At 36.3% G+C, this 24362-nt stretch overlaps 2 protein-coding genes and 2 long non-coding RNA genes across 4 annotated transcripts; all 4 read right to left on the bottom strand.

Moving 5' to 3' along the window:
* Window positions 1-8683: 8683 nt before the first annotated feature.
* On the bottom strand, window positions 8684-10830 carry LOC126587655 (polyphenol oxidase I, chloroplastic-like). The gene has a single exon (XM_050252744.1). The coding sequence runs from the start codon at window positions 10766-10768 to the stop codon at window positions 9002-9004; it is 1767 nt and encodes a 588-aa protein (XP_050108701.1). The 5' UTR covers window positions 10769-10830; the 3' UTR covers window positions 8684-9001.
* A 6247-nt stretch (window positions 10831-17077) lies between these two features.
* On the bottom strand, window positions 17078-17976 carry LOC126585134 (uncharacterized). The gene is made up of 2 exons (XR_007610333.1): window positions 17928-17976; window positions 17078-17772 (listed from the first exon to the last, which is right to left on the bottom strand). It is a non-coding gene; the product is annotated as an uncharacterized LOC126585134 (long non-coding RNA).
* Window positions 17977-20676: 2700 nt separating this feature from the next.
* On the bottom strand, window positions 20677-22286 carry LOC126586958 (uncharacterized). Its single transcript, XR_007610939.1, has 2 exons — window positions 22225-22286; window positions 20677-21457 (listed from the first exon to the last, which is right to left on the bottom strand). It is a non-coding gene; the product is annotated as an uncharacterized LOC126586958 (long non-coding RNA).
* A 1016-nt stretch (window positions 22287-23302) lies between these two features.
* LOC126586957 (polyphenol oxidase latent form, chloroplastic-like) lies at window positions 23303-24319 on the bottom strand. Its single transcript, XM_050251915.1, has 2 exons — window positions 23973-24319; window positions 23303-23828 (listed from the first exon to the last, which is right to left on the bottom strand). Exons 1-2 carry the CDS (start codon window positions 24255-24257, stop codon window positions 23421-23423), a joined length of 693 nt encoding a protein of 230 aa, XP_050107872.1. The 5' UTR covers window positions 24258-24319; the 3' UTR covers window positions 23303-23420.
* Between the last annotated feature and the right edge of the window lie 43 nt (window positions 24320-24362).

The following is a 24362-nucleotide window of genomic DNA, read 5'->3' as shown; positions in this document are numbered from 1 at the left end:
CATCGTCATACCTCCATCTCTCCTGATTTACTCATGTCTTCCTCGCTACGTCCGCCACCATGTCTCTCTCTCTCTCTGTGATGAACTCAAAGGGACAGACGAAGTTGAACAACTCGAAACGACGCCTCTTCTGTCTGAATTAGACCCATATTTGCAGCTCATGACTCTGCTCATAGTCCTCTTCAGTTTTAAGGTATTACGTTTTAGGGATTTAAGATTGAAAATTAAATTAGGGTTTTCTAGATTTAGGGATTTTGTTGGGTTCTTGAACCTTGACCTCTGTTATGTTCCAATTTCAAATATATATTTAATTGAATTTGAATCGACTGTGTTTGAAACTTCTGTTGAATTAAATTGAATTTGAGCAGGAGAAGAGGCAGATGTGGATTGGGCAGTGTCGAATCTCAGGGCGGAGACAGCATTGACTGGCAATGGTACAGGCGGTGCTATTAAGTTGCAGAAGAATACGAAGAAGGGGTGTGGGCATCGGTGGATATCGCAAGCTCAATTGAATTTTTTCTGGTTTTGTTTGTGATTAATTGCTTGTATATGATAGTTATTGATGGATCTTGACATGCCCATTTGATTGTTATTGGCAATGCTAGTTTGATTGTATCAAATTCAAACCGATTGAATTGTATCCCAGAAAAAAAAATCAATAAAGGAATTGTGGACCCCGCCCGAATCAGCCCATTTCAACCGGGCCAGGTTAGGTTCGGTTCCTATATTAGAAAATGTTGTTCCTGGCCCGTTTCTCTTAAGCCCGGATCCGGTCCGATCCCTTCAAAATTGGGCCCAGCCCGGCCCGGGCCCACCCTAGTTTTAACGATAAGGACAAAATAAAGGGTAAAGTGAATAGTACCAGGTTTGACTTTTTAGTGTAAAAATGTAATTTTTCGTTAAAATAAGATTTTAATAGATTCTAAAATCCTTAATTAAGAAATTAGGCTTCAGCTCAACTCATCTTTGCAACTCCGGTTCCACTTCACATCAACAGGCAATGTTTTCTCCTCAACAAATAGTATTCTTTTACGAGACAAAGACTAATGAGGGTGATATATATAATTAATAATAATACTTGTGTTCCCTTTGTGAGAGAATGCACATATTTTACCATTCTCTAATAATGTATCTTTATTATATAAATTTATATTTAAAGTTGTTTAATTTTTAAAACTTCATGTGGTATCTTCCTATAAAAAAGTTATTCAAATTGGAAATCCTTCAGTCATCAAAATATATAAAAAAATGGACGATCTCATCGTAAATATGTTAGTTACTCACACTGTAACTTTGTATATTCCCTCACGTAGGAAACACAATAATTATCCTCTAATTAATTCTTCTTGAGAGTAGAATTTTTATTGTTGGTTCTTCGCAACCTTCGGACCTAAAGCTGATATGGACCTCTCATTGTTTTTTGGGTTGCCGTTCTCATTTTACTTAGTCCTTTTACCTTTTCTATAGTTGTTTATCTAGTTCTTTTCAGCCTTGTACTAATTTTTAATGTAATGAAAATTATCTTCATGATAAAAAAAAAAACCATTATTCCTCGTATGAACATGCGATGTAACACACTTTCATGGAACAACAGATGATAAAGACGATATCCAAATTTTCTGTGTGTTATTTGGACTTTCCCAACCAAATAAATAATAACCAATAAACAAATAAATAAGAGTTTAACTTCAAACATTGAGAAGCGAAATTCCAACACTACGAGCCTAACTTTTGTCTTCATCATCATCATCATAGACTAGTCTCCTATCCATCAACTCCTTTTTTTTTTACTAGATTGTAACTCACTTTCAAAAGAGTTACGTAAAGTATTTAAGCACCATAAAAGAAAATTAAACGACAACGATTGACATAACATTAGTAGTTATCATGGTCTAAAAATATTCATAATATCCTGATATTTTTATTGAAATTTCCGTGTTTTTAGACTACCGATATTTCCAATATCATCGATATTTTAGACCTTGCTAAGTCACTCATGTATCTTACCATGCAATGTATAAAGTGTAAAATATTGTACTAATTCATTATATATAAATGATTATAGTGTGTTTAAACTTCTTTCATTAATTACTACATATTTTCTACACTCACAATGTTTGCCAGCTCGCTATATAATCAACTTAAATCAATTATATCTATCATGCAATGCATTTCCTTCCAATTTTTTGTGATAAACTAATAGATAATTTACTAAATAAACATCCTGCAAAGTTTCAATAAAAATTTCCAAGTTTTTCTTACAATTTCCGTAGTTTTTATTCAATTTTTATCGACATCGATAATATCCCGATATTTCCATCGAAGTTTCCGTATTTTTAGACTACCGATACCGATATTTCCGATATCATCGATATTTTATACCTTGGTAGTTATACATTTTATCGGCCTCATTTTTATGCAACTTATACATTAAATTATTGTCAAAATGTACATATAAAGTAGCTGATCAACGATGAGATTTTAGGCAACCATTTTCTTCTACGAAGTCAAAGGATGTAGAGGTGGCCATGTGCACTACATACGTAAATCAAGACTTGGATCCTCTTTTAAGCTCAAGGAGAGGATCCTTCTAACCAAATGACTTAGGTCGTTGGATGAAAATCTAACGATTACAAACAAATGATCTCTTTAAAGTTATAATATGGAGAAATTAGGTTCTCATCCTTCCTTTTGCTACTCCTTTGATCAAAACCTTATTCCTTTTCATTTTTTGATCAAGGTCCTTGGTATTAATAACATCATTAATTATTTCAATAATAAAATATTTTTTATTTCTAAATATATTCACTTAATGTTAAAAATGTTACAATTAATATATTTAATATTTATGGCTAAATTTTTTATCATATATTTTTATATTTAGTTTGTACCATTTTTTAATTTACTTTTTTTTTAATTTGTACCAATTTTCTTTTCAGTTTTAATTTGTACCCATATATTAATTTTTTTTGTGCCCATATTTTATAAAGTTTTATTTGTATTTGTACCCATATTTTTTTATTTATTTAATTTGTACCCATTTTTAATTTTGCTAAATGTACCCATGCTAATTATTTGTACCATTCATGTAATTTTTTTCAAATTTTTAATCTTAAAATGTACTCATTCTTAAATATACCAATTTGTTATATGTAAAATGTACCTTTTTCTATATAAAATATATTCAATTTTTTTCTAATCCATTTTTAAACTTATATGGGTACATTCTTTTTTATTTGATTTGAGAATGTATCCATGTTAAGTTTAATCGAAGAAATTTACTCATTTTATTTAGCCTAATGTCTTTTTTTTTTTTTTTGTGATTTTGAAGAATGTACCCATGTTTTGATACACTAATTTGTTGGTTAATTTTTTTATGAATATACCCATGTTTATACACACACACACAATAATATATTTATATTTTAATATTTTTAATCCCACAAATTATAGTTTTTTATTTAAAATCTCATTAATACAAACAACTATAAATTTCAATTTTTAATTTAAAAAAAATATAGTAACGTACATAGAAATAAATTATCACATTAATTTCAGGGACTTGGATCAAAAATTGAAAACCAACAAGGTTTTAGTCAAATAATATTCATAGCTAGGGACCGCATCCAAAGTCTCCCTAAATTAAATGTGCAACACCTTATTTGGGATAAAGTGTGAACTTAATTTTCATTATGCATATCATATTAGGTCACCCGTCAAACCCTATTAATTGTTTCCTTATATTAATGCAATAGATTGTGATTCACCTTTTATATATACTATGAGGGCAAGTTTAGTAAACTGCCATTTGTTCATGGTAAATGGATTCAATGATTATGACAAGTTCATTTTTTTTTAACAAGCGATATTATATACACTAAAAAGAGAGGGGGGTCGGTATATAGATAGTTGAGTATATATGTTATTACAAAATTGCGATCTTATCATATTTTCCATATCATATTTTTCTAATAGAAATGAGACACACATGTGTTGATGGGCAAATGGAACTCACATGTGTTAATGGGTCCTACTATTATTAGAAAAAAAAAGTACAAATGTGATAAATAGAACATTACTCATGTTATTATGAATGTATAGTTATAAAGTCTACACTTTACAAAATAAAAATAAACCATACTTGATCTTCTTCTCTCTGTAATCATTTCAATCTTGTTAATGAAAATCATATATGGGAAACTCTCACGGCTAAGTATAGGAATCTCTCTCTAGTCTCTCCTTGTTATCACTAAGAATGACTTCTTTAGGGGATGTTTGATAACCATTTCATTTTCAGCCTTCGTTTTTATTTTTTTTTAAAGCTGAAAACTGAAATCTTGTTTAGTAACTAATTTCACTTTTCAGTTAAAAAAAAATTGAAACCTATTTTCATGAGTTTTTAAAGGGTAATGCTTGATAGACTAAATTTGTAGACAAAATTTTAAAAACTAAAGGACTGAAATTTGATGATTGGTTTATTACTTAAGTATCAATAAACATAATCATTCTTATTGGTAACACATCATTTAATTTGTAATTTTTGTCAATAAATTTAGTCTCCCTAATATTATCCGTCTTTAAAATTTGGCCATGAAGTTTCACTTTTTTATTTATGATATCATTTTTTTTAAAAGTGAAAATAGTTACTAAACAAGATTTCATTTTTGAAAAAATGAAAAGTAAAAACGAAATGACAGGTTATCAAACGATCTTTTAGTAAACAACAAATAAAGAATCACAATTCGTTTTTTCACAAATAACGAAATGACTTGACTTGTTTTTAGGCCAGTCTTCTGGCTATGAGGCACGTCCGACTCAGCGAATCAGCATCGTCATTAATAAACACATCGAATTTCACCGCCTCGTTGCTCTCAAACTCGATGTCCTTGATGATCAGCACCTCCTCCTCGTTACTCTTCTCCTTCTTGGTCATCTTCTTCAGCTTTGGCCTCGCTACCTCCTGTTTGCACTCAAAATATACCCATTTTTACTTATTTGGGCAATTTGGGTAAAATATGGCATTTGGAGGATTAATATGCAAGAATGCTAACTTGGAAAGATATTTAGATGCAAGTAGAGGTGTTGGACACTATAATATTGTTCTTCCAATTTGTTTTGGTGGTGGAGATTTGTCAAGCATTGTTTAATCAAGATACATGCATCCTTGCAAATGGGTTGGAAGGCAACATACGGGTGTGGATGCAAAGAAAATGTGAAAGAGGCCAACTTGCTTCTTTTAAATGTTAGTTTATTACAAGTGGGAAAACATGTGCTAGAAACATGTGGTGGAGATGCAAATTCCCCTTTTAATATTGTTTCTACATGCAAGTTGGCAAAAGCAATGCAAGCTACCCAAGTAAGGAAATGCAAGCTGCCCAAGCTTCTTTCGGGCAAGTACAAAACCTCAGCAGGAGGGTTTCCTCCAGACCTCTATAAAAAGGAGCAGATACACAAGGATTATGGACACTCAATCAAACAAACAAATGCAAGCACAAACTCTGCTCAAAGCCAGATTTGCCTTCAAAACGAAGCTGTAGTCAGCCCAAGCCTTTATCCCTCTCGGGATAAACCTTCTCTTAAACCTCTGTTATAGCTCTACTACCCTGTTCAACCTTGCTGTAGTATCAATTCATTTCTTGTAAAACTCTCTCTTTCTCTCTCTCTAAAGCTTTCAGACCCTTAAACCACAAAGAAAGGAACCTGAAGGACGAGCAGCCTTACCCGATAAGGTTAAATGTTGCCCGACCTTCTTTGTTTTGTGTCTTTTCATTCATTAGCCTAGAAATATGTTGTATACTTCCAGTTATATTCAAGTTGTTTCTAGCAAAATGATTATTAAAAGGCTTTCTCAGTACTTGGATCCGATTTGAATATATCTTCAGTGTTCAAACCAGATCCAAGTTCTAAGCCCTCGGACTTGTAAATCTGATCAGTTAAAAGTCCTTGGCCTCAAGGCATAAAAAAGAGCCTTATGTGGACTTAACCCATCCACGACAGTCCTTGATAAACGAGAAGTCCGAAGTTACTTGGGGCGCAAGTAATCGACCTAACCTTTAGTTTTGTTTCTATTATATCATGATTATCGTAGAACGTTAGAACATGGAATGAATTCTGATGGGAAGCCTCAAGGCCTACACCTAAGGCCCCACAAAGGCAGCCATTTGGATTCATTCTGTTCTACGATCTAGAGAGTCTGAGTATAAGAATGAATTCTGATGGGAAGCCTCAAGGCCTACACCTAAGGCCCCACAAAGGCACCTATTTGGGTTCGTTCTACCTCTCAGATTCGGGTAATCATAAATATAATAGTTATAAAGCTCCTACAACCACGAGAATAAATATTATGTGTGCAAACACTGGTTTAGTTATTTATGGGAAGCCTCAAGGCCTACACCTAAGGCCCCACAAAGGCACCCTGTTATAACTAACACGGTTTCTTGGATATATACTATACATATATACAACTAAAACTCGACATCCATTTTACATCTGCCATACTAAAGATGGCAGTGGCACGCCTGAGCACCAAAAAGTTAACCTTGATTGTGAGCCTCAAGGCCTACACCTAAGGCCCCACAAAGGCACCTCTCAAAGTTAACGTTGTCCTTCTCTTTCAGCCCGGCCCGACGAGACTTGCCCGACTAGTCTTGCCCGACGAGACTTGCCCGACAGTGAAACAGAAGCCCTACAGCAGCCCTCAACCAACGCCAAACCTCTCGTGGAGCTGTGTGCTCGTCGGATAGGAAACATCCCCCACGGGAAAATTCCACCACGAACACCTCCACCGTCGTCTTTGAGTCAAACGTTGCTGGGAACTTGGTTGTCAGCTCAGTAGCCGCCACCTTGGCTTTGGTATTGGTCTTCGACTTACGAGCGGTTGGCTTTGTGAACAGCCATGGAACATTAACAGGCTCGTAAGTTTAACGAAGATCTTTCTCAGGATGGATGCTGTCCCGAACCTTACAGCTCACAAGCTCCGCGTTTTCGTCGTAGAAAAGAAACTCAGCGTCGAACCAATCGGTGTCGGTTGGGTCATTACGCTTGCGTCCGAGGGTTTTCCAAATGTTCCACATCCGGTCCACGTTACAGTGGTTGGCGTAAAACAGGGGATCCCGACCAGTGTAGTAGAAGTTGTCCATGTCCTCCTGGTTGGTATGGTTCGGGTCACCGCACTAGATATGGATGTTATTGTATGGAAAATCTAGGCCTTGTGTTCTTGCATCCAAGATCTGGGAAAAATGAGATGGATCGAAACCTGTGGAAGGTAAATGTTTAAAGAGAGAGGAAGAGGCAGATAGGGGAGGAGAAAAAAAAAATTGAGAGACATGAATCGAACAGTTAATCGTTGGCCAGAATGACCGATGGTCGTCGCAGGCGGGTTAATACTATAGCTCTTCTTATCAATACAATTCCTTATTCCTACTTATTTCTATGATTAATGGTGCTTATTAAACTTCTTGTTGGCCGTATCCTTTTTTGCTCTGAAATCCTCTCTGAATTGGGATTTATACTCCTATAAACATGAAATTTTTTCAACAAATAAAACAAGAACACGTTTACAAAGTAATACTTGTATTAAATGAATGTTTAGGGAATATTCTTTACAAGAAAAGAATTTTCTCTTATTCGATCTCCAATATTGAGTTTGATCTAAGGGTGGCGAGCACTACTCTTGAACCAGATGTGATTTGGTCAAAAGTTGTAGAGACTTGATCTTGAACAAATCGGGATCACGAGTAGTGTGATTGTGATCTTCGGCTTTGGTGTGGAGGAACTGGCACGTGTATTTGTTGTGCTTGTTAATCCTCCATGAGATTGATGAAGAACAAGAATGTTTGGTGTTTGCTTTGGCAAAAGAGCTTTATGGTTTTCTCCAAAGGCCTTTTTTTTTTTTTTTTTTTGTCATAGTTTCTCCAAAGGCTTGGAATTGCTTCATTTCTCTGAAGTCTGTGTTTTGAAAATGAGCCTAGTATTTATAGGCAAGGGATTGAGTCTTCGTTTAGAACACTCAATTTGAATCCTGTGAGTTGTGGGATTGATTTTCTGATGTGCTTTAATTTAAGCAAATTATTTAATTTAGCTCATAATTTTTTATTTAGAAAATAATTTGATCATATTATATAGGGTTAATTTGTTATCTTTTGTACTTGATTTGATTTGTTTGACGGAGGTTTCAGATGCTGACACGTGTCACTCTTATTAATTCATCCAGTTTTGATGAATCATCACTTGCAATGTGAGCAATTTGTGGAGCCCATGGTGTGCGCATCGTAAGCTCTAGTGGATCAAAAATTAATTTATTGGTGAACATTTATTTCACTGAAATTTACATATCTACAACTCCTTCACAAAATCTTCTTCTTTGTGTTCTATTAATTCAATAGTTACTAACCTATTTCACTGAAATTTACATGTCTACAACTCCTTCACAAAATCTTCTTCTTTCTGTTCTATTAATTCAATTACTGACCTAGTTTTATTTCATTGTTTATCACGTGCTTGTTAAACCAACCAGTTCATAAAGGTCTCAACCAATTTTTCCACGGCCTCTCAGCAGCCATCCCTCTATAAAAAAATTTATCAAAAATGTAAAAGACATGTAATGAGACATTCACCGAATCAAATGCAGTTGGAGTATATATGAATCGCCTTTAGGAAAAAGAGAGAGAGAACAAAAAGCAAATTAAAGCAACTTAAACACACTGAACATAAGGTTTATTTAGCAACAACCAACATAAATGATCTCCCACGGAAGCATGCACTGTGGTACATGCGTGGTCTTGATCGACGCATGCATTACACATACACAAGAACTTAACTTGACACAAACAAGAAGTGAAAGTAATGGAGGATGGAAATGAAAGGCAGCAGAAACATCGCAGTGCTCTGATCAAAGCATGCATGCAATTTATTATCACTGGCAGAAAGAAAGGGGTAGCTAGGATACGTAGAAAGCATGCATGGAAACAGATCCAGTGGATCGAGAAGGCCGAGAAAAGAATCAGAGCTCAATCTTGACATCACCAATGGTGATAGGCCCTTTCCCATACCTTGGCACCAAAGTCACAACCACGTGGCTGTCATCTTCAGCTTCCAAGTCCTGCAACAGATCCGTAATCCCTAATGTCATATTGGTCTTAATAGTGTGGCTGTGCCTGTGTGGGACGTGAACAAAGCTGCCAGCAAACTCAGAGTTGCAAGGCCCGCTCTCCGTGTCTGCATCGTCATTGACATACACATCAAACTTCACAGCCTGGTTACCAGGGAACTCAATCCCTTCGATCAACAACACCTCTGCTCGTTCTGCCTTCTCGTTCGCGGGCTGCTTCAAAGATGCTCTCTGCACTTTAACACTTGCCTTGGAGTCCAATTTCACCGGGAACCTAGAGACGTTTGGCTTTGCCTTGTTTAACGACTTACGAGCTTTTGGCTTGTACTTATTGCTCATCCACTCAATATCAACATCATCATCGTACTTGTACCCGAGCTTGTCCGTGTCGAGAGATTGTTCGACGTTAACTCGGACGAGTTGCTTGTTCTCGTTGTAGAATAGAAACTCGGCTTTCAGCCAGTCATCTTGGGAGATGTCCTTGCAGTGTAATTCTTTTTTCCACAAGTACCACATGCGGTCTACGTTGGCATGGTGCGCGAAAAAGATGGGATCTCTAGCAGCAGAGTAAAGGTTTCCCATGTCCTCTCTAACCCAATCGGGGTCGCCAGTCCAGATGTGGACATTGTTGTGGGGAATACGTTCAATGTTTCCTGCACCGGGGCTAGGTTTGTCGCCTTTCCTGTAAGGGTGGCCAAAGAAAAGACGCAAATCCTTACCAGTAGAAGCAGAGTACATCTGCCGGTGCATAGTACAGAGGTTATCCTCTTTAATTTCTTCATCTGTTTTGCCGGAGTCGGTGCAATTGTAGTTGAGATCCAACACAAATTTCTCCTTCCGGTGCTTGGCGTTTCGGTAGTGGTCGAAGAGTGGGGAACTACTGCGGCCCTCCTCGAAAATAGGAGGCAAGTACATGCCGTCTTTACCGTCCCAGTTCCAGAAGGGCAGAGCAAAATTTGGGTCCTTAATGAGTTTGGCAAGGATTCTCTCATAAAAGTAGAGGTACCAGCGATGGAAGGGGTAAAAGAGCCACGAGGAGTGAACTTGTATTTCTTCCTTGGTGCCATCACAATCATTGCTAGCATAGTAATATGCACCCTCACAGTAGGCACAGTGGACTTGAGCTTGGTTCCAGAAGTTACGTGGGTCGTCCTCGGGGAGGTTCTTCATCAGCTCGATGGCCGTTTTGTAGTTTTCTATATACTTTTGATCGACTGTATGTGCCGCTGGCCTGGTGCGGAGTGTTTTGACTTCGGGTAGCTCGAAATTGATGATTTCGGTTGACGGTGGACAACAATTAAGTCCTTTCATATCTTCGGTGGTCCGGACGCAAGTTTTTAGGTCAGGAGCGGGAATCGGAACAGCGGTGGCGAATGGGTTGGTCCCAAGGCCAAGACTGGTTGCCCCGTACAGACCTCCAGCTCCAAGACCAATCAGCATGTTTCTCCTGTCCAGTTTTCCATCGTCTTGGTTAATACCCTGTTCATCATCGCTCTTTCTTGCTTTGCATGGAGATCCATGCTTACCTTTTTCAAATGAACGATGTATTGAGAACAAAGGTCTAGGGAAACAACTAAGGGAAGTTGAAGTATTAGAACGAATGGAAGAAGGGCGGTTAATAAGCGTAGTGGCGGGTGCAAGTGGAAGAAATGAAGCCATGGCTTTATCAATTAGGTTTTTTCAGCTACATGCATGTGTGCAGAAATGAAGATCAAGTGTCCTCTTTATATAATGGCTGATTGAGTCACCGTATTTCCACACATTACGTCGATCTGCTGACGTGCTTGTAGTAAATTTAATACTGAATGAGAGAAATGTTGCGAGTTATATGTGTAAATATTAATTAAATGTAAATAGTAATTTTTTGTCTTACATCCATAAAGTGTGTATCTAATACCAATTGTAACTCATATATATACTCTATTTTGAAGGTTATTGAATATACAAGAAATTCCTCAAATATTGGAATACATGGAAGTCCCTATTAATTATGCATTACTTTACACATTTTACATTTTCTGGAAGCATAAAATACCCCGATCACATAATTGATGTAAACAATTAATTCTATGTGGACGGTAAAAAATAAAAGGAATGATTTAGCAAAAAGAAAAGGAGGAAAAAAGAGCATTAATGTTATTAGGTTACAAACTTGGGAAATTTTATACTCGATTTTTTGTGAGGTCAGTGTAACCATACACGTCATAAGCAAATTAACAAACTGAGGAAAGTTTGTGCATTTGCGCGTCAAACCTCTCTGCAGTTGTGCTAGACCTAATTATAACTCTTCACGACCTAAAGTGGGTGATAAACCATAGAATTGAATAAATGTTAAATGAAGAAATGGGTACTCACTGTATGTTTTTTTTTTGTCTGAGTAAAGGTAGAAGATATTTTAAAGGGACGTTTTGAATTAGACGCCTCATTTTTAAATATCATAGACTAAACATCTATTCCTTTTCCAAATTTGATTAAACATTTTCCCTACAATTTTGGTACTTTAATTTTATTTCATTAGAATTCTATTCATGTTAGGATTCCCTTTTTTCCTCCTATTTTTATGCATCTCTTATTATGATGATTTAAGATTTATTTTTTAATTTTTATTAAAATATTTATTTTAGTAAATTAAATAGAATGTAACAAAACTCGTTGTTAGGTACGTTTGATTATATCGGTACGTTTGATTATAATGGTACATTTAGTTACTTGGTACATTTGAATTTTTGGTCCATTTGGCTTCTTAGTACATTTAAATTTTTGGTACATTTAGTTTTGGGTACATTTGAATTTTTGGTATGTTTGTTTTCAAAGCATAAGTTTTATTACTTTTTGTCCTAATAATGAGGAATTACTTTAATTAATTATTTTTTTATAGAAATAGTCGTTAACAATGTAAAAGTTTAAATTACTTTAATTAATTTTTTTTTCTAGAAAGGGTCATTAATCAACGGATAATAACCTTTTTGTTAATTCAAAATTATATGATTTATCGTTATTATTTAGCATTATCTACAATAATAATGATTTATCTCTAATCAACTAAAAGTTGTTCCAGAAACTTATATATCAAAAAACAAGACTATCTAGAGCATTGTGTATGAATCAAACATATTTTTAAACATTCCAAAAAGATGAATATTCATTTTAAGATAGTTTATAATAGGGTACATTTTAATTCGGGGTTGGTACGTTTTCGTTTGATGTTGGTACATTTTCATTTAATATTGGTTTGTTTCCATTTGGCGTGGATGTACATTTAGATTTGAAAAGTTTACATTTTTAGACTTAAATATAGTTTAAATTATTTAAAATATATAGCAGATATTTAAATGTAAATTAATTTCAATTAATCTGAAGTAGTTCAAGTCTGAGTATCTTAATCAAATGTTTCAAAAGTTTAATCAAAAAGTCAAAAAGCATAAATGTTTAGTCTACAAAAGTCTAAAATGAGGCATCTAATTCTAATTTTCTCTATTTTAAACTTGTTACGGAAACTCCCAATTTTGTCTATCTTTCTCTAATATTTTTTATTTCTTAGCTAAACTACCTATTAACAAAATTACTAAATTCTTTTTGTCAACCAAAAGAGAGTGAAAAACCCAAATTAACCCTTTCAACAAAATTAAAGAAAAAATTCTTATACAAAAGTTATGGACTAGTAAATGAATTTACAGTTGATCTTCTCTTCCACATTTTTCTTCCAAATAAAATAAACTTTTACTGACGAAATAGTTATCCAAAAATAATAGCCAAAGATTCGAACAACCTCTTCAACGACGAAAAATCATTTGAAGGTTATCACCAAAAAGTTTTAAAGACCATTTTATATTTTCTCAATTTGTAAAATTTAAGAAGCGCATCCATAACATGTGTACAATTACTAATATTAATAATGGAAACATTCATTCATACTAACAAAGATATGCAACTCAACATGGTTTTAGACAAAACAAGAATAGAGGAGTGACGCTTAGGAATTCAATAAGAATTTTGTAAATACATTAACAAAGATTAATACTAAAAGTTTCAAATAAAAAGGTTGAATCTAAATAAACGAGTGGTTGAGCCACTTAGTACTATGGTTTAGTGGTACTCATTTTCACTAATAAGTAAAAGATTTTAGATTTAATTATCACTAAAGACGAATTTGAACTACATTATTGCTAGCTCATTGTGAGGTTAATCTCAATCTCTTTCCTTTAGTGTTAATAATATCGTTTGTTCAAAAAAAAAAAATATATAATAAAATAAACTCGTGGTTGAGGGCATTTAATGGAAGATAAAATATTATGACATGGTGTCTTGGACTGTTGGACGTCATCTCCATGAATCGAAAAATCGTCATGTCCAAGTTTCCAAAAAAAATAAAAAATCGTCATGTCCATGAAACAAGAAGGAGGTGGATTGTTTGCCCTCCAATTTCCATATTATTTTCATCCTTTCCTATTTTGTGTGGTCACAATTAAGCCACGTCAATATTTTATATTTCTATTACTTTTTGTTTTATTATTTTTATAAAAAACTTAATATAAAATATTGATATAGTTTAACCGTAACCACACAAATAGAATGAGATGGAAAAAGTATAAAAATGAAAGGGTAGACAATCCACATCCAAACAATAACACGACATACAGTGATAATCAGGTGTCATAACTGATGGGTGTACCAATTAGGACCACTGCAGCATTTAATTATCCATATCGTACTGGATTATGCTTATATTACGTTAAAGTCATAAGTATTAAGGGCCTCACCCCTCATATTATTGTCCTTTTATTTTATTTTACTTCTGTACAATTTTATTTTATTCTTTTTTTTTCCAAATACAATGAGGGAAATTAGACTAAATCACACAATCGATTAATCATAATAATTTTTTATCTAAGAATACAAATGGTGTCTACAATGGCCCTCAGGTGTAATAAAGTTGTCTCTTGAAATCTCATTTGTTCATTTCACATTGCACAAAATAAAATGTAAGTAATTATAAATTTTCTAGTCTGCATGATTTTATATAAACAATATTTAGCTCCTCACATGTTACGCCATTTCATTTCATCTTTAAATTATAATTTGAGACCATTAAAAAATGATTCATAAAAACGACGAAACAAAAGTTGTTGCGGAGTATCGATGAGTAAGGCCAATGAAATTTTGTATTAAAGGGTCTCATCTAGCCTTGGTCCTTTCATCATCTGATTCCCGAAAGGCAGAATTGAAGAACGCACTGTTTGGGAGTAGGCATGACCCCTCTTCTTTCTTTAGACTATCGTTTTTTGTTTTCCGGATGTGGATTGAGCATTTTGTTGAGTATTGTTTTTGCGCTTGTTAACCTTCTTCTTTTTGACCGGACAACTGGATGCGCGAATCTTGCTCTACCACCCCTTTCTTTTTAAAGAAAAAACTTTAGTGAATGGCTAAGAGGAAGTGCCTCTGGTATTTCAGTTTCGACATGGCCTTGATCTTCTGGTGAAGTGGCAGTAATGTGAGCCTTATCCAATTCCTTTTCCAACCAAGGATACTGGTGAGTCTGACCGAGGAGAAGGACGTCTATCTTGGCTGTCTAGCTATGACTAAAAAACCTACTTGTGACAACTCAACACTGGAAGCTTTGATGATACTTTTTTGCCCGCACACGACCATAAGCTGTCTTTGCTTATTTCCTTGCTTAGCTACCCTCGAATGATTTGGTACGCGCTTGCCGGCCCCTCACCCCTATTAGTTAGTAAAGCTTGGATGCCGATCAGTGGCCTATTTACCGAATCATGATTTTTTTTAGTCCTATTTTTGCAAACGAATAAGACGGTGCTGATTCCGATGTATTCTATTTCTATGACATTGAGTCTACCTTTTTCTTTTTTTCTTGTATATGACCTCTTGTACAGTCTTTTTTCAGGCATTGATTTCATCTTGATTTAAATCCTGGCGATTTTACCAAACCGTTCTTCCGGCGAGGTGGTGTAATTAGAGCCTTCTTCGGCACCAAGACCCTTTAGAGAAAGGGGCGAGGCACAAGAGGATGTACTGGGCCAACCATGACCTTTTCGAGCAGCTCTTTCAATTGCCGCCTAATCTCCTCATTGGCCAATGTCGACGTCCTGTAACGCCGTTGGGTAAGAAAGCTCCCTGTGTGAGTTCAATTGAGTGCAAGGGTAAGTTGGTAATTTGATCATCATAAAATATAATATAAATATAAATGGGGAGAGAGAAAAGAATAAAAAAATGAAAGGGAAGAGAGAAAAGAATAAACAAATGACAAAGTTGATGGTGCCCACATGATGGGGAAGAAAAATATAATAAAAAATAAGAAAAATCATAAATGTTGTGTTCAAAACATCTTAAGAGACGCATAGTGCTGGTGATAAAAAAAACAAAACAACGAAATAAAAAAATATTGAAGCAATTCACACTTATAAATACATTTTAAATGTCTAAGTCGTGCGTAGCGCGTTGTGATTCAAAAAATGCCTTTTGCACACGGTTGTTTATTAAATATTATTTCTCAAATTTTAAACACTTAAGAGGTGCGTAGTGCCAATTATAAAAAAAAATCTCTCGCACTCGCATAATAATATGATTCAATTAGTTGTTAAATGATCTTCTTTTTTTAACAAACAATGTTATCTACACTAAGGGGAGTGGGCTTAGCCTCACAATAGGCTATCAATCAATTGTTTATTAAATATTATTTTTTCTAATCTTAATATAAATTCAATAAAATGTAGATGGAAATTAAAAGACCGCCTTTATTAATGTGGATTCAACTGCTTTGATTAGTTAAAATACCGCTTTTATTAAATGTATTTATTATTAATTTCCATCTACATTAATAAATACATTTAAAACATATAAATAGCGCGTAGCACGCCGTAATTTAAAAAATGTTTTCTGCACGCGCGTGAGCACGTGCATGTAGGCTAGTTAGTAGTAAATAGAGGATTTAACACGCGCGTGCATGGATGCTAGTTAGTAGTAAATAGATGATTTAACACGTTTTCTAATATGGAAAGGGAGGAGACAAATTCTTTGTGGGTATCTCCACGTGAATGGAAATGGAATAGAGATGCATACTTTACACCTGCACATGCGAAACTTGAAGGAAGTAACCACAATCATAAGTGGAATTCTCGATGCCAGTTTCCCATCATTGATCGAGGTGTGATCGATGCCTATCAAAAAACGTGAAAAGGGAAAGAGAGAGTGAGGTGGATGAGTAAAGTAAAGTGGTATCTCATGTAATCTCGAGAAGTTTTTATTTTTTTTAATAATGCAGATGGGCAATTGCAAGGCATATATAGAGAGATCGATGATCGATCCCCAATTGCAATTGGCAATCCAAGGGACGACGTAGTTGTGAGGTTGTTTTATATTAATAATGCAGATGGGCAGCATGTGGGTTTGCTAAGAGGGAAAAAAAAGGCACAAAACGGGACCCTCCGGATGTAATAATTTGTCAAGAGGGGCTCAACATTGCCTGCCTCACACGACGCCACTGTTGGAGAGATTTTTCAATATGTTCAGAACATGTGGCAGTACGTTGTATATTTTTATATCCTTTATTTGTGTGATGATGTCTAACGTATATGATTGTGTTCCTGACACATTAAAAAATCTTTCCTTGATCTCCCTCTTTTGCCACCTCTCCATGTTTAAAGACTATTTGCCCTCTCTCTGCTGACTCAGAAATACAACGACCTAAATTCATTCTTCTGATATTTTGATTAGATTTAGGTAGATTGTAAAGATAAAATTTTTTCACTTGGTGCATATGCTAGATTAGACTTTTGAGGGAAAACGAGGGTATGGAGATCTTAAAAAGACCAAACTTAGGGGTTTGATTTGACAAAAGCGTTAATGTGCCAACTCCAATGAAATTGGATAACTTCGTTATGGCAGAAATAGTCAAATTATATTCACAAGAAAGACAGACCAATGCAAACTAATTTGACTTCAATTCAAGGATGAAGAAAACTGTTCTTTCTCAATTGCAAAATTTTCAAATGGTTCATTTCTTTACGCGATATTCACAACAAAAAAATGTTTGATCTCAAAGCAGCAAATCTTATGGCAACTGATCAAAAGAAAGGCAAGAGGGTGAAACTTATGAGTTGCATCCAGCTGCAGCAAAGTAACAGCAGCCGCAGAATACATTTCCACAGTAAGCTTAATAATTCCCTTGTCCATGCAGAGGGCTAGAGCTTACTAGCGTCCAGGGGTTTACTCTACACATAAGCTAGTACTATTCCATTTTGGATGGTGAATGAATACCGATTCAACATTAAATTACACCGCCTCTTTTACATATTTCGTTCTTATGATTTTAGTGTTTTCGGTAGCATGAAGAAAATGTAAAATAAATAAATATAATCTCTTAGACATCAGCTTTTTGAATAGATGGTAGTACGGGGCATGTGTGCATACTACGAAAAAGGAAAAGGCTGATGACAAAGATGTTCATGGTGGAAATGGACATACTAGCATAACATTTTCACTAAAGGTACCTCTTGCCGGGCTAAATGATCCCAGTCCTTTGAAGAGCAGGGCCAGAGATCCATGAAACTATATCGATCGTGATGCAACATCTTGCAATGAACTTTCCAACGATGAAGGTCCCTCTTCACATGCTCCGGCAGTGCTGCTTTTTTCCTTTGTTCAACCTATATGAATCATGAATTCAACAGATTACTGCTTGTGTAAGACGAGGATCAAAATTAGCAACAATAATCCGGCACTAGCTTTTTGTAAAATTTATATTTAGACAAACAAGTAATGTTTATAGCTTTAGTATCCCAAGTAATGTTTATTCCCTAACCCTATATGGCTGATGAGGATCTCAAGTCTTCTATCAAATTAAATTGGGCCCTCTATCACATTGATGGAGATGAATGTTGCCCTTGCATTACGGCATGAATTCGAACCCTGCTCCCTAATCTGACATCTAATTTAACAAATCTATCTTTTGACAAAAAAATAAAAAAAGTAAAACATAAATTGCACCGCTACTTCAAATTGATCAATGAACCATCAACCATTGTGTGTCATCTTATAATAAGATATCATATATAGAACCAGCACAACAGAGTAAAATAAAACCACAATGGGACGGTTTGGGTTAGAAATCTGTCACATCGACAAAATTTAAGACGATTTTATTTCCACATATAGATTTGTGTTAATTATGTATGAATTGTCGATATTGTTCTTTAAACCATGTACCACAAATTGGTGGTTAGAGTCTCCCTTTTAATTTACTGTGCTTGAGTCCAAACTCTCCCCCCTTTTTTAGTGTAGCGAGCATTCATGGTTTAACGCCGACTTATTTGTTGGGCTAAATATATTTTACACTATCAATGTTTGAAGTCAATTTACACTGAGTCATGAAGTTTCAATTTTTGCACGTTGCACCCCACTGTTAGAAAATTTTCAAATTTATACCCTTTGTTAGGATGATTGTATCGTCAATTGTTAGCAATCAGAGCATGACTCATCCTCCAAACCCACTAACCAAACCACAGAAAATAGTTCGAGGATATTTTGGGGGCGAGTCCTGCAATTTCAAGTCATTAGATAATGGTGGTTATTGAATGTGAGAACAATCTTGTGTAATTTGGAAAAAAAAATGGTTATCTCTACTAATTAATGAAACTCTCTTTGTTAATAAAAAATGGTGAAAAGACAATTTAATCTTTTATCACACAAAAAAATGATGGGTAATAATATAATTTCACAGGTCCAAATTTTACTGTTTTTTATTGAAACCTCACCTACATATGATGTTAAAATACCTCCAATATTTAAAAAAAACAAACAAAAACCTCGCACTCCCCCCCTCACCTTCTCTCTCTCTCTCTCTCTCTCTCTCTCTCCTCATTTTCTAAAAAAAAAATGTGTACATACACACAAAATGTGTAGGCAAATGCTAGTTGAGATAGGCTTCCTCACTTTGGTTCCTGAATTTTGAAATCAATAGAAGTGATCCCTAAGTTTGTTCACTATCAATCATTTTATCATTCCATGAAAAATTCTGTTAGATAAGGACCAAGATGACGAAAATTTCCTCAATTTGATAAACAATGGACCAAAATGATTTGACAAAAAATGAGGATATTTTAATCATTTTATCCTTATTTAATGGAGAATTTTCACATAAGAGCCAAAATAATTTACAAACTCAAGACCACTTCTATCGATTTCAAATCACAGAATCAAAGTGAGGAGTTATGCTAATCTCAGGAATCATTTTAGTTAAAAAAATAAAAAATAAAAAAACCGCCTAATCAATTATAAAACTGACTCCAAACCAATCATCTCTCGGCGTAAAGTGTTTTAAGCCTTATCCTGCCCCTGCTGGATTGAAATCTGAATCTGAGTTTGGGTCGAACCTATCCAAATTGTACACCACCACTCCATGCAATGATCAAATTGGTGATCTCCATTGATTAAATAAAAAAATGGTGATCTGGGTCAGGCCCGTTTGACCCAAATTACTGGGCTAGCCCAATCTGCTATGATAAACACGTTGGGCTGAGCCTGCGGAAGAATGAAATCTTCTGTAGCACATGATTTTTTTTTTTTTATGGAAGTAAATGATATTTTGGAGGGTGAGAAATAACAATTTTGAATTTTTAATATCAATTTCATTTCTGATATTTATTTTTAATCTGGAGAGAATTACAGAACATATTATAAAGAGAAAATACAACAAAAACAAACAACAAGCAAGAAACTAATTAAATACGTCATAAACATAAGAAAACTTTATTTAAGTGGGTTTTTTGTGACTGCATTATTTTGCACGTGAAATCATCTCAGCACACCCGAAATATCCATCTGCGCCCTCCTAGTTCCGCAACTCGATCTTGATCAGACGGATGGTAACGGGCCGTTTGACGTACTCAGGTACCAAGCTTAGGTGCCAAGGAACCTTAAAACTGTCGTCACCGTTATCACCAAGTCCCCCAACAAGTCCGTTACTCTGTTAGTTGGGGGCTTGTTTCTTAAAGGCTGTTTGATAACTATTTTATTTTCAATTTTAGTTTTCACTTATTTTCAAATTGAAAACTGAAATCATGTTTGATAATTATTTTTAGTTTTCAGTTTTCAACCACTTGGATTTTCAAATATTGGCCTTGAGTTTTCACTTTTTGTTATTATTTTAAACTGAAAAACTAAATGCGGTTACCAAACAAGATTTCAATTTTCAAAAAAATGAAAGCTGAAAACAAAAAACAAAATGGTTATCAAACGATCCATTAACGTCTCTTTTGTACTCAAATTTCTCTTTTGAATCGCTGTAAGCTAATAATATGATTAATTTGATGACCCTTATGCAAAGGGGGGATTGAGATTTTTGTACGCCGGAGGCGAACTTTTGGGACAAGGGGACGACAACCAGAAAGCCCCCTAGGGTGTAGGGAGTATTGTGATTTTGAGGAAGGAAATAAGGGAGTGGGCTCGAGAGATGGGAGCCATGGCGGAAAGCTTGGTTTTAATACTTAATTTTTTTAGCCCACCAACTGTTTGTAAAATGTTTGACTAGTTGGTAGAAAAGGAACCAAAAATTACGTAGTATATAACGGTATCTTAAATTAATAATAGACGGTCATATAAGAAATTTAAGACACAAATGAATGCGTTAGTAGTTTGAAATACCGCCACCAAAAGAAAAGGTGAACCTGCTTAAAGATGAAAATGGGCAACCTATATTCTGCACTGTATGTATATATAGCTTTAGCTTATAACGCAAGAAATATGCACGTCTAACTCCCAAAACCTCTACGCAGTAAATCTGCAGCTCAATCGATCTTCATTTTGCCATGAAACGCTAGTTCAGTTTCGTTTCTAATCTTTATTTTATTGAACGCTTTCTACGTCTCAAAGTGATAACGAACATCCAATTCCGCTTGCTACTTTAGTCTTCATTGATCCAACGAACACGAAGAAATTCTTTTCCTTGTCCGAGCAGCCTCTGGCGCCCGAAGCATGGAACTTCTTTTTGAGCCTCCTTCCTAGTCATCAAGGTCCTGTCAAGTCACAAGAGTATGAACCAATTGTGGTAGTATTTATATACTGCTTAGTTTTATGTTGGGCAACCATGTATCGTTAATGTAATTACTACATTTGCAATCCATACACTAAACAGTGGGATGCTCTTCCCCCCTCCTCAGTGTCACGAGCACATACAAGTAGGATTCATCTGTGAACCCTACTATAACGGATGCAAGGAAGATGACGACCGTGTTAAACTGTCCCACATCGGTGGGGTGAAGAAAACCAAAGGGGTTTAAATAGTATTACCCCACTCTAACTAATACCGAGGCCTTTTGTGGTAAAACCCCACACCTGAGGATTGTGCAGGTGGTTAAGTGGAGACAGTATCGGTGTCGTTAGAGTGGGGCGGGCCCAGTGATCCAAAAATTCCAACATGGTATCAGAGCCCACGGTTGCGGGCCCGTGCAAGCCAACGAGCTTGTCACCACCCGGAAGGAAACAAGTCTGAGCTCTTAATATAAAGACGACCGCTGAGTTCCATTGAAAACAAGTGGGCCCAACGTGAGCCGACCTCTGAGTTTCAATCACCGATGTGGATCTCCACGTGTGAACCAGGGGGAGTGTTAAACTGTCCCACATCGGTGGGGTGAAGAAAACCAAAGGGGTTTAAATAGTATTACCCCACTCTAACTAATACCGAGGCCTTTTGTGGTAAAACCCCACACCTGAGGATTGTGCAGGTGGTTAAGTGGAGACAATATCGGTGTCGTTAGAGTGGGGCGGGCCCAGCGATCCAAAAATTCCAACATGGTATCAGAGCCCACGGTTGCGGGCCCGTGCAAGCCAACGAGCTTGTCACCACCCGGAAGGAAACAAGTCTGAGCTCTTAATATAAAGACGACCGCTGAGTTCCATTGAAAACAAGTGGGCCCAACGTGAGCCGACCTCTGAGTTTCAATTACCGATGTGGATCTCCACGTGTGAACCACTAAATGAGGTTACACGTGAGGGGGAGTGTTAAACTGTCCCACATCGGTGGGGTGAAGAAAACCAAAGGGTTTAAATAGTATTACCCCACTCTAACTAACATCGAGGCCTTTTGTGGTAAAACCCCACACCTGACGGATTGGGCAGGTGGTTAAGTTGGGGACAATATCGATGTCGTTAGAGTGGGGTGGGCCCGACGATCCAAAAATTATTCCAACAGACCGAAGAAAAGAAGAGAGTTGTGGTAGAACCGGTAGTAAAACATTATTCCAGCTCAATGTTGAGTATAGGTAGAAGGTTGTGTGGATTTTTTTTCTAAACTTCCAAAAGACTCATCCTTCCAGTTTCTTCTCTTCTGAGACTCGTAAATGGACAACTACTGTTGTATTAAGCCCACGAAGCTTTTGTTTCGATAGCTTGACTCTCGAAGAAGGGGTAACTTATAATTGGGTTGCATCCCAACTCCATTAATAATAACACAACAAGCTCCACAAGTAATAGCTCTGCCCATACTAATATTAATTGTCGCTTCATTGATCTGCCTAAAGATGATCTGGTCACTGTCACTACAAGATTTGAATTCCCAGGTGTTTGTAACAGAGCTAGAGGAGGTACATGTCTGCGAAAGTGCCAGTTAGCTCATAATCGAGCGAATGATCTGAGTGTTTGGGAGTTGATAGATGATGATCAGGTTGACAAGTCTGCAGGCAAATGGTGTTTGGTAGGCACGGTTTCGTATCCAGAATGGTTATGCGAAATGCATTGATCAACACAGTGGGTGCTTGCTTTGGACCCAAATAGTGAAGATATATTATATCTAGAACTCAATGAACACAATGTCATGTGCAACATTCGTGCAAGAAAGGTACGACTACTAGGTCACTCCGGTTAATTATGCTCCAGTTAATAACTCCGCGACGGCTGTCTTCCCATTTGCGCTCCCATGGTGGCCGCCACCAGTTACTAGACATAAATCGGGCTCTGGTACTTCAAATCATGTGGCGGAAGCAGGTAAGAAGAGGAAAGCCAATGACGAAGACACGAAAGTGGACAACAACCAAAGCGCAGCAGAAGATATGTTGAAGAGAAAAGGTACAACTTTCATGGGGACAAATTATTTAAGAGTGGAATCTTTGGCAATACTACTAGTACTAGTACAGGATCAAGTGGAGGAGAGCAGGTAGTTTAGTCGGCAGCCGGCATGGTTACTTGGTCTGAAATTCTGAATCTGATGATTGATTTATAGGTATACCGTTGTCTTTTGAATCTTGATCATCTTACACAATGTTATGTTACATGAAATTAAGCAAGCTTCTTTTCAAATTATCTAGGCAAAATAGTCGATCTTGATCCGACCAACGGTGACGGGTCGCTGGACATTCCTTGGCACCAAAGTTACCTTAATACTGCCATCATCGTCAGCTCCCAAGTCCTCCAACAAGGCCGAAATCCCAAGATGCAGGCTGGTTTTAACCTTTTTCTTGGACTGTGGCAAAAACACCAAGCTCCCTGCAAACTCGGACTTGTCAGGTCGACACAGCGAGTTCTCATCATCGTTCACATGCACATCGAACTTGAGCACCTTGTCTGCCACAAACTCAATCCCTTCAATCGCCAACACCTCCTCTTCCTCCTCCTTGTCCTTCTTGCTCCTCGACCTCCTCGGCCGCGGCACGATCACGCTCACCACAGAGTCCAAAGCTATTGGCAAATCACTACTCTCCACCAAAACTACCTATTGAAAAGATACAGAATATAATTGCTAAATTTTAATCACACATGATACAACAAATTCAAAACGCAATTTAACATGGGTTAGAGAAACAAGAAAAATGTTGAGGCAAATGTTTGACTTTATGTTCTCAAGACAATTCACTACCTTCTTTGACGTCTCTGCCGCGTTTGCTGGCCTTGTTATGTTATGAGTAGCCAAGGCAAGTCCTCCTAGACCAAGGAGAAGATTTCTCCTTTCCAATTTTACCAGACAAGTTTGCGGATCATGATTAGGGTTTTGGTCACTGTTGATTGTTGTTGCTTTACATGAACCTCTAAGATTTCTGACTAAGGAGATCTGGGATTTGTTTGGGAAGATTTGAGGGAGTGAAGGGGCGATGGCGTAAGTGGTAATCTTGGTGTTGGATGATAGTGGAAGCGAAGAAGCCATGGTTTTTGTTTCTTTTTTGTCGAGAGCTATGCATGTATGAACAATTTATGTCATTTGCAGTGTCTAATCACATTTACAGCCACAGGTTCTATGTAGCCATTAGTC

The sequence above is a fragment of the Malus sylvestris genome, chromosome 10 (genome assembly GCF_916048215.2).
Source record: "Malus sylvestris chromosome 10, drMalSylv7.2, whole genome shotgun sequence".
Taxonomy (NCBI): Eukaryota; Viridiplantae; Streptophyta; class Magnoliopsida; order Rosales; family Rosaceae; genus Malus; species Malus sylvestris.
The sequence above is the reverse complement of the archived record's forward strand: the minus strand, read 5'-3'. Positions and strand labels throughout refer to the sequence as shown.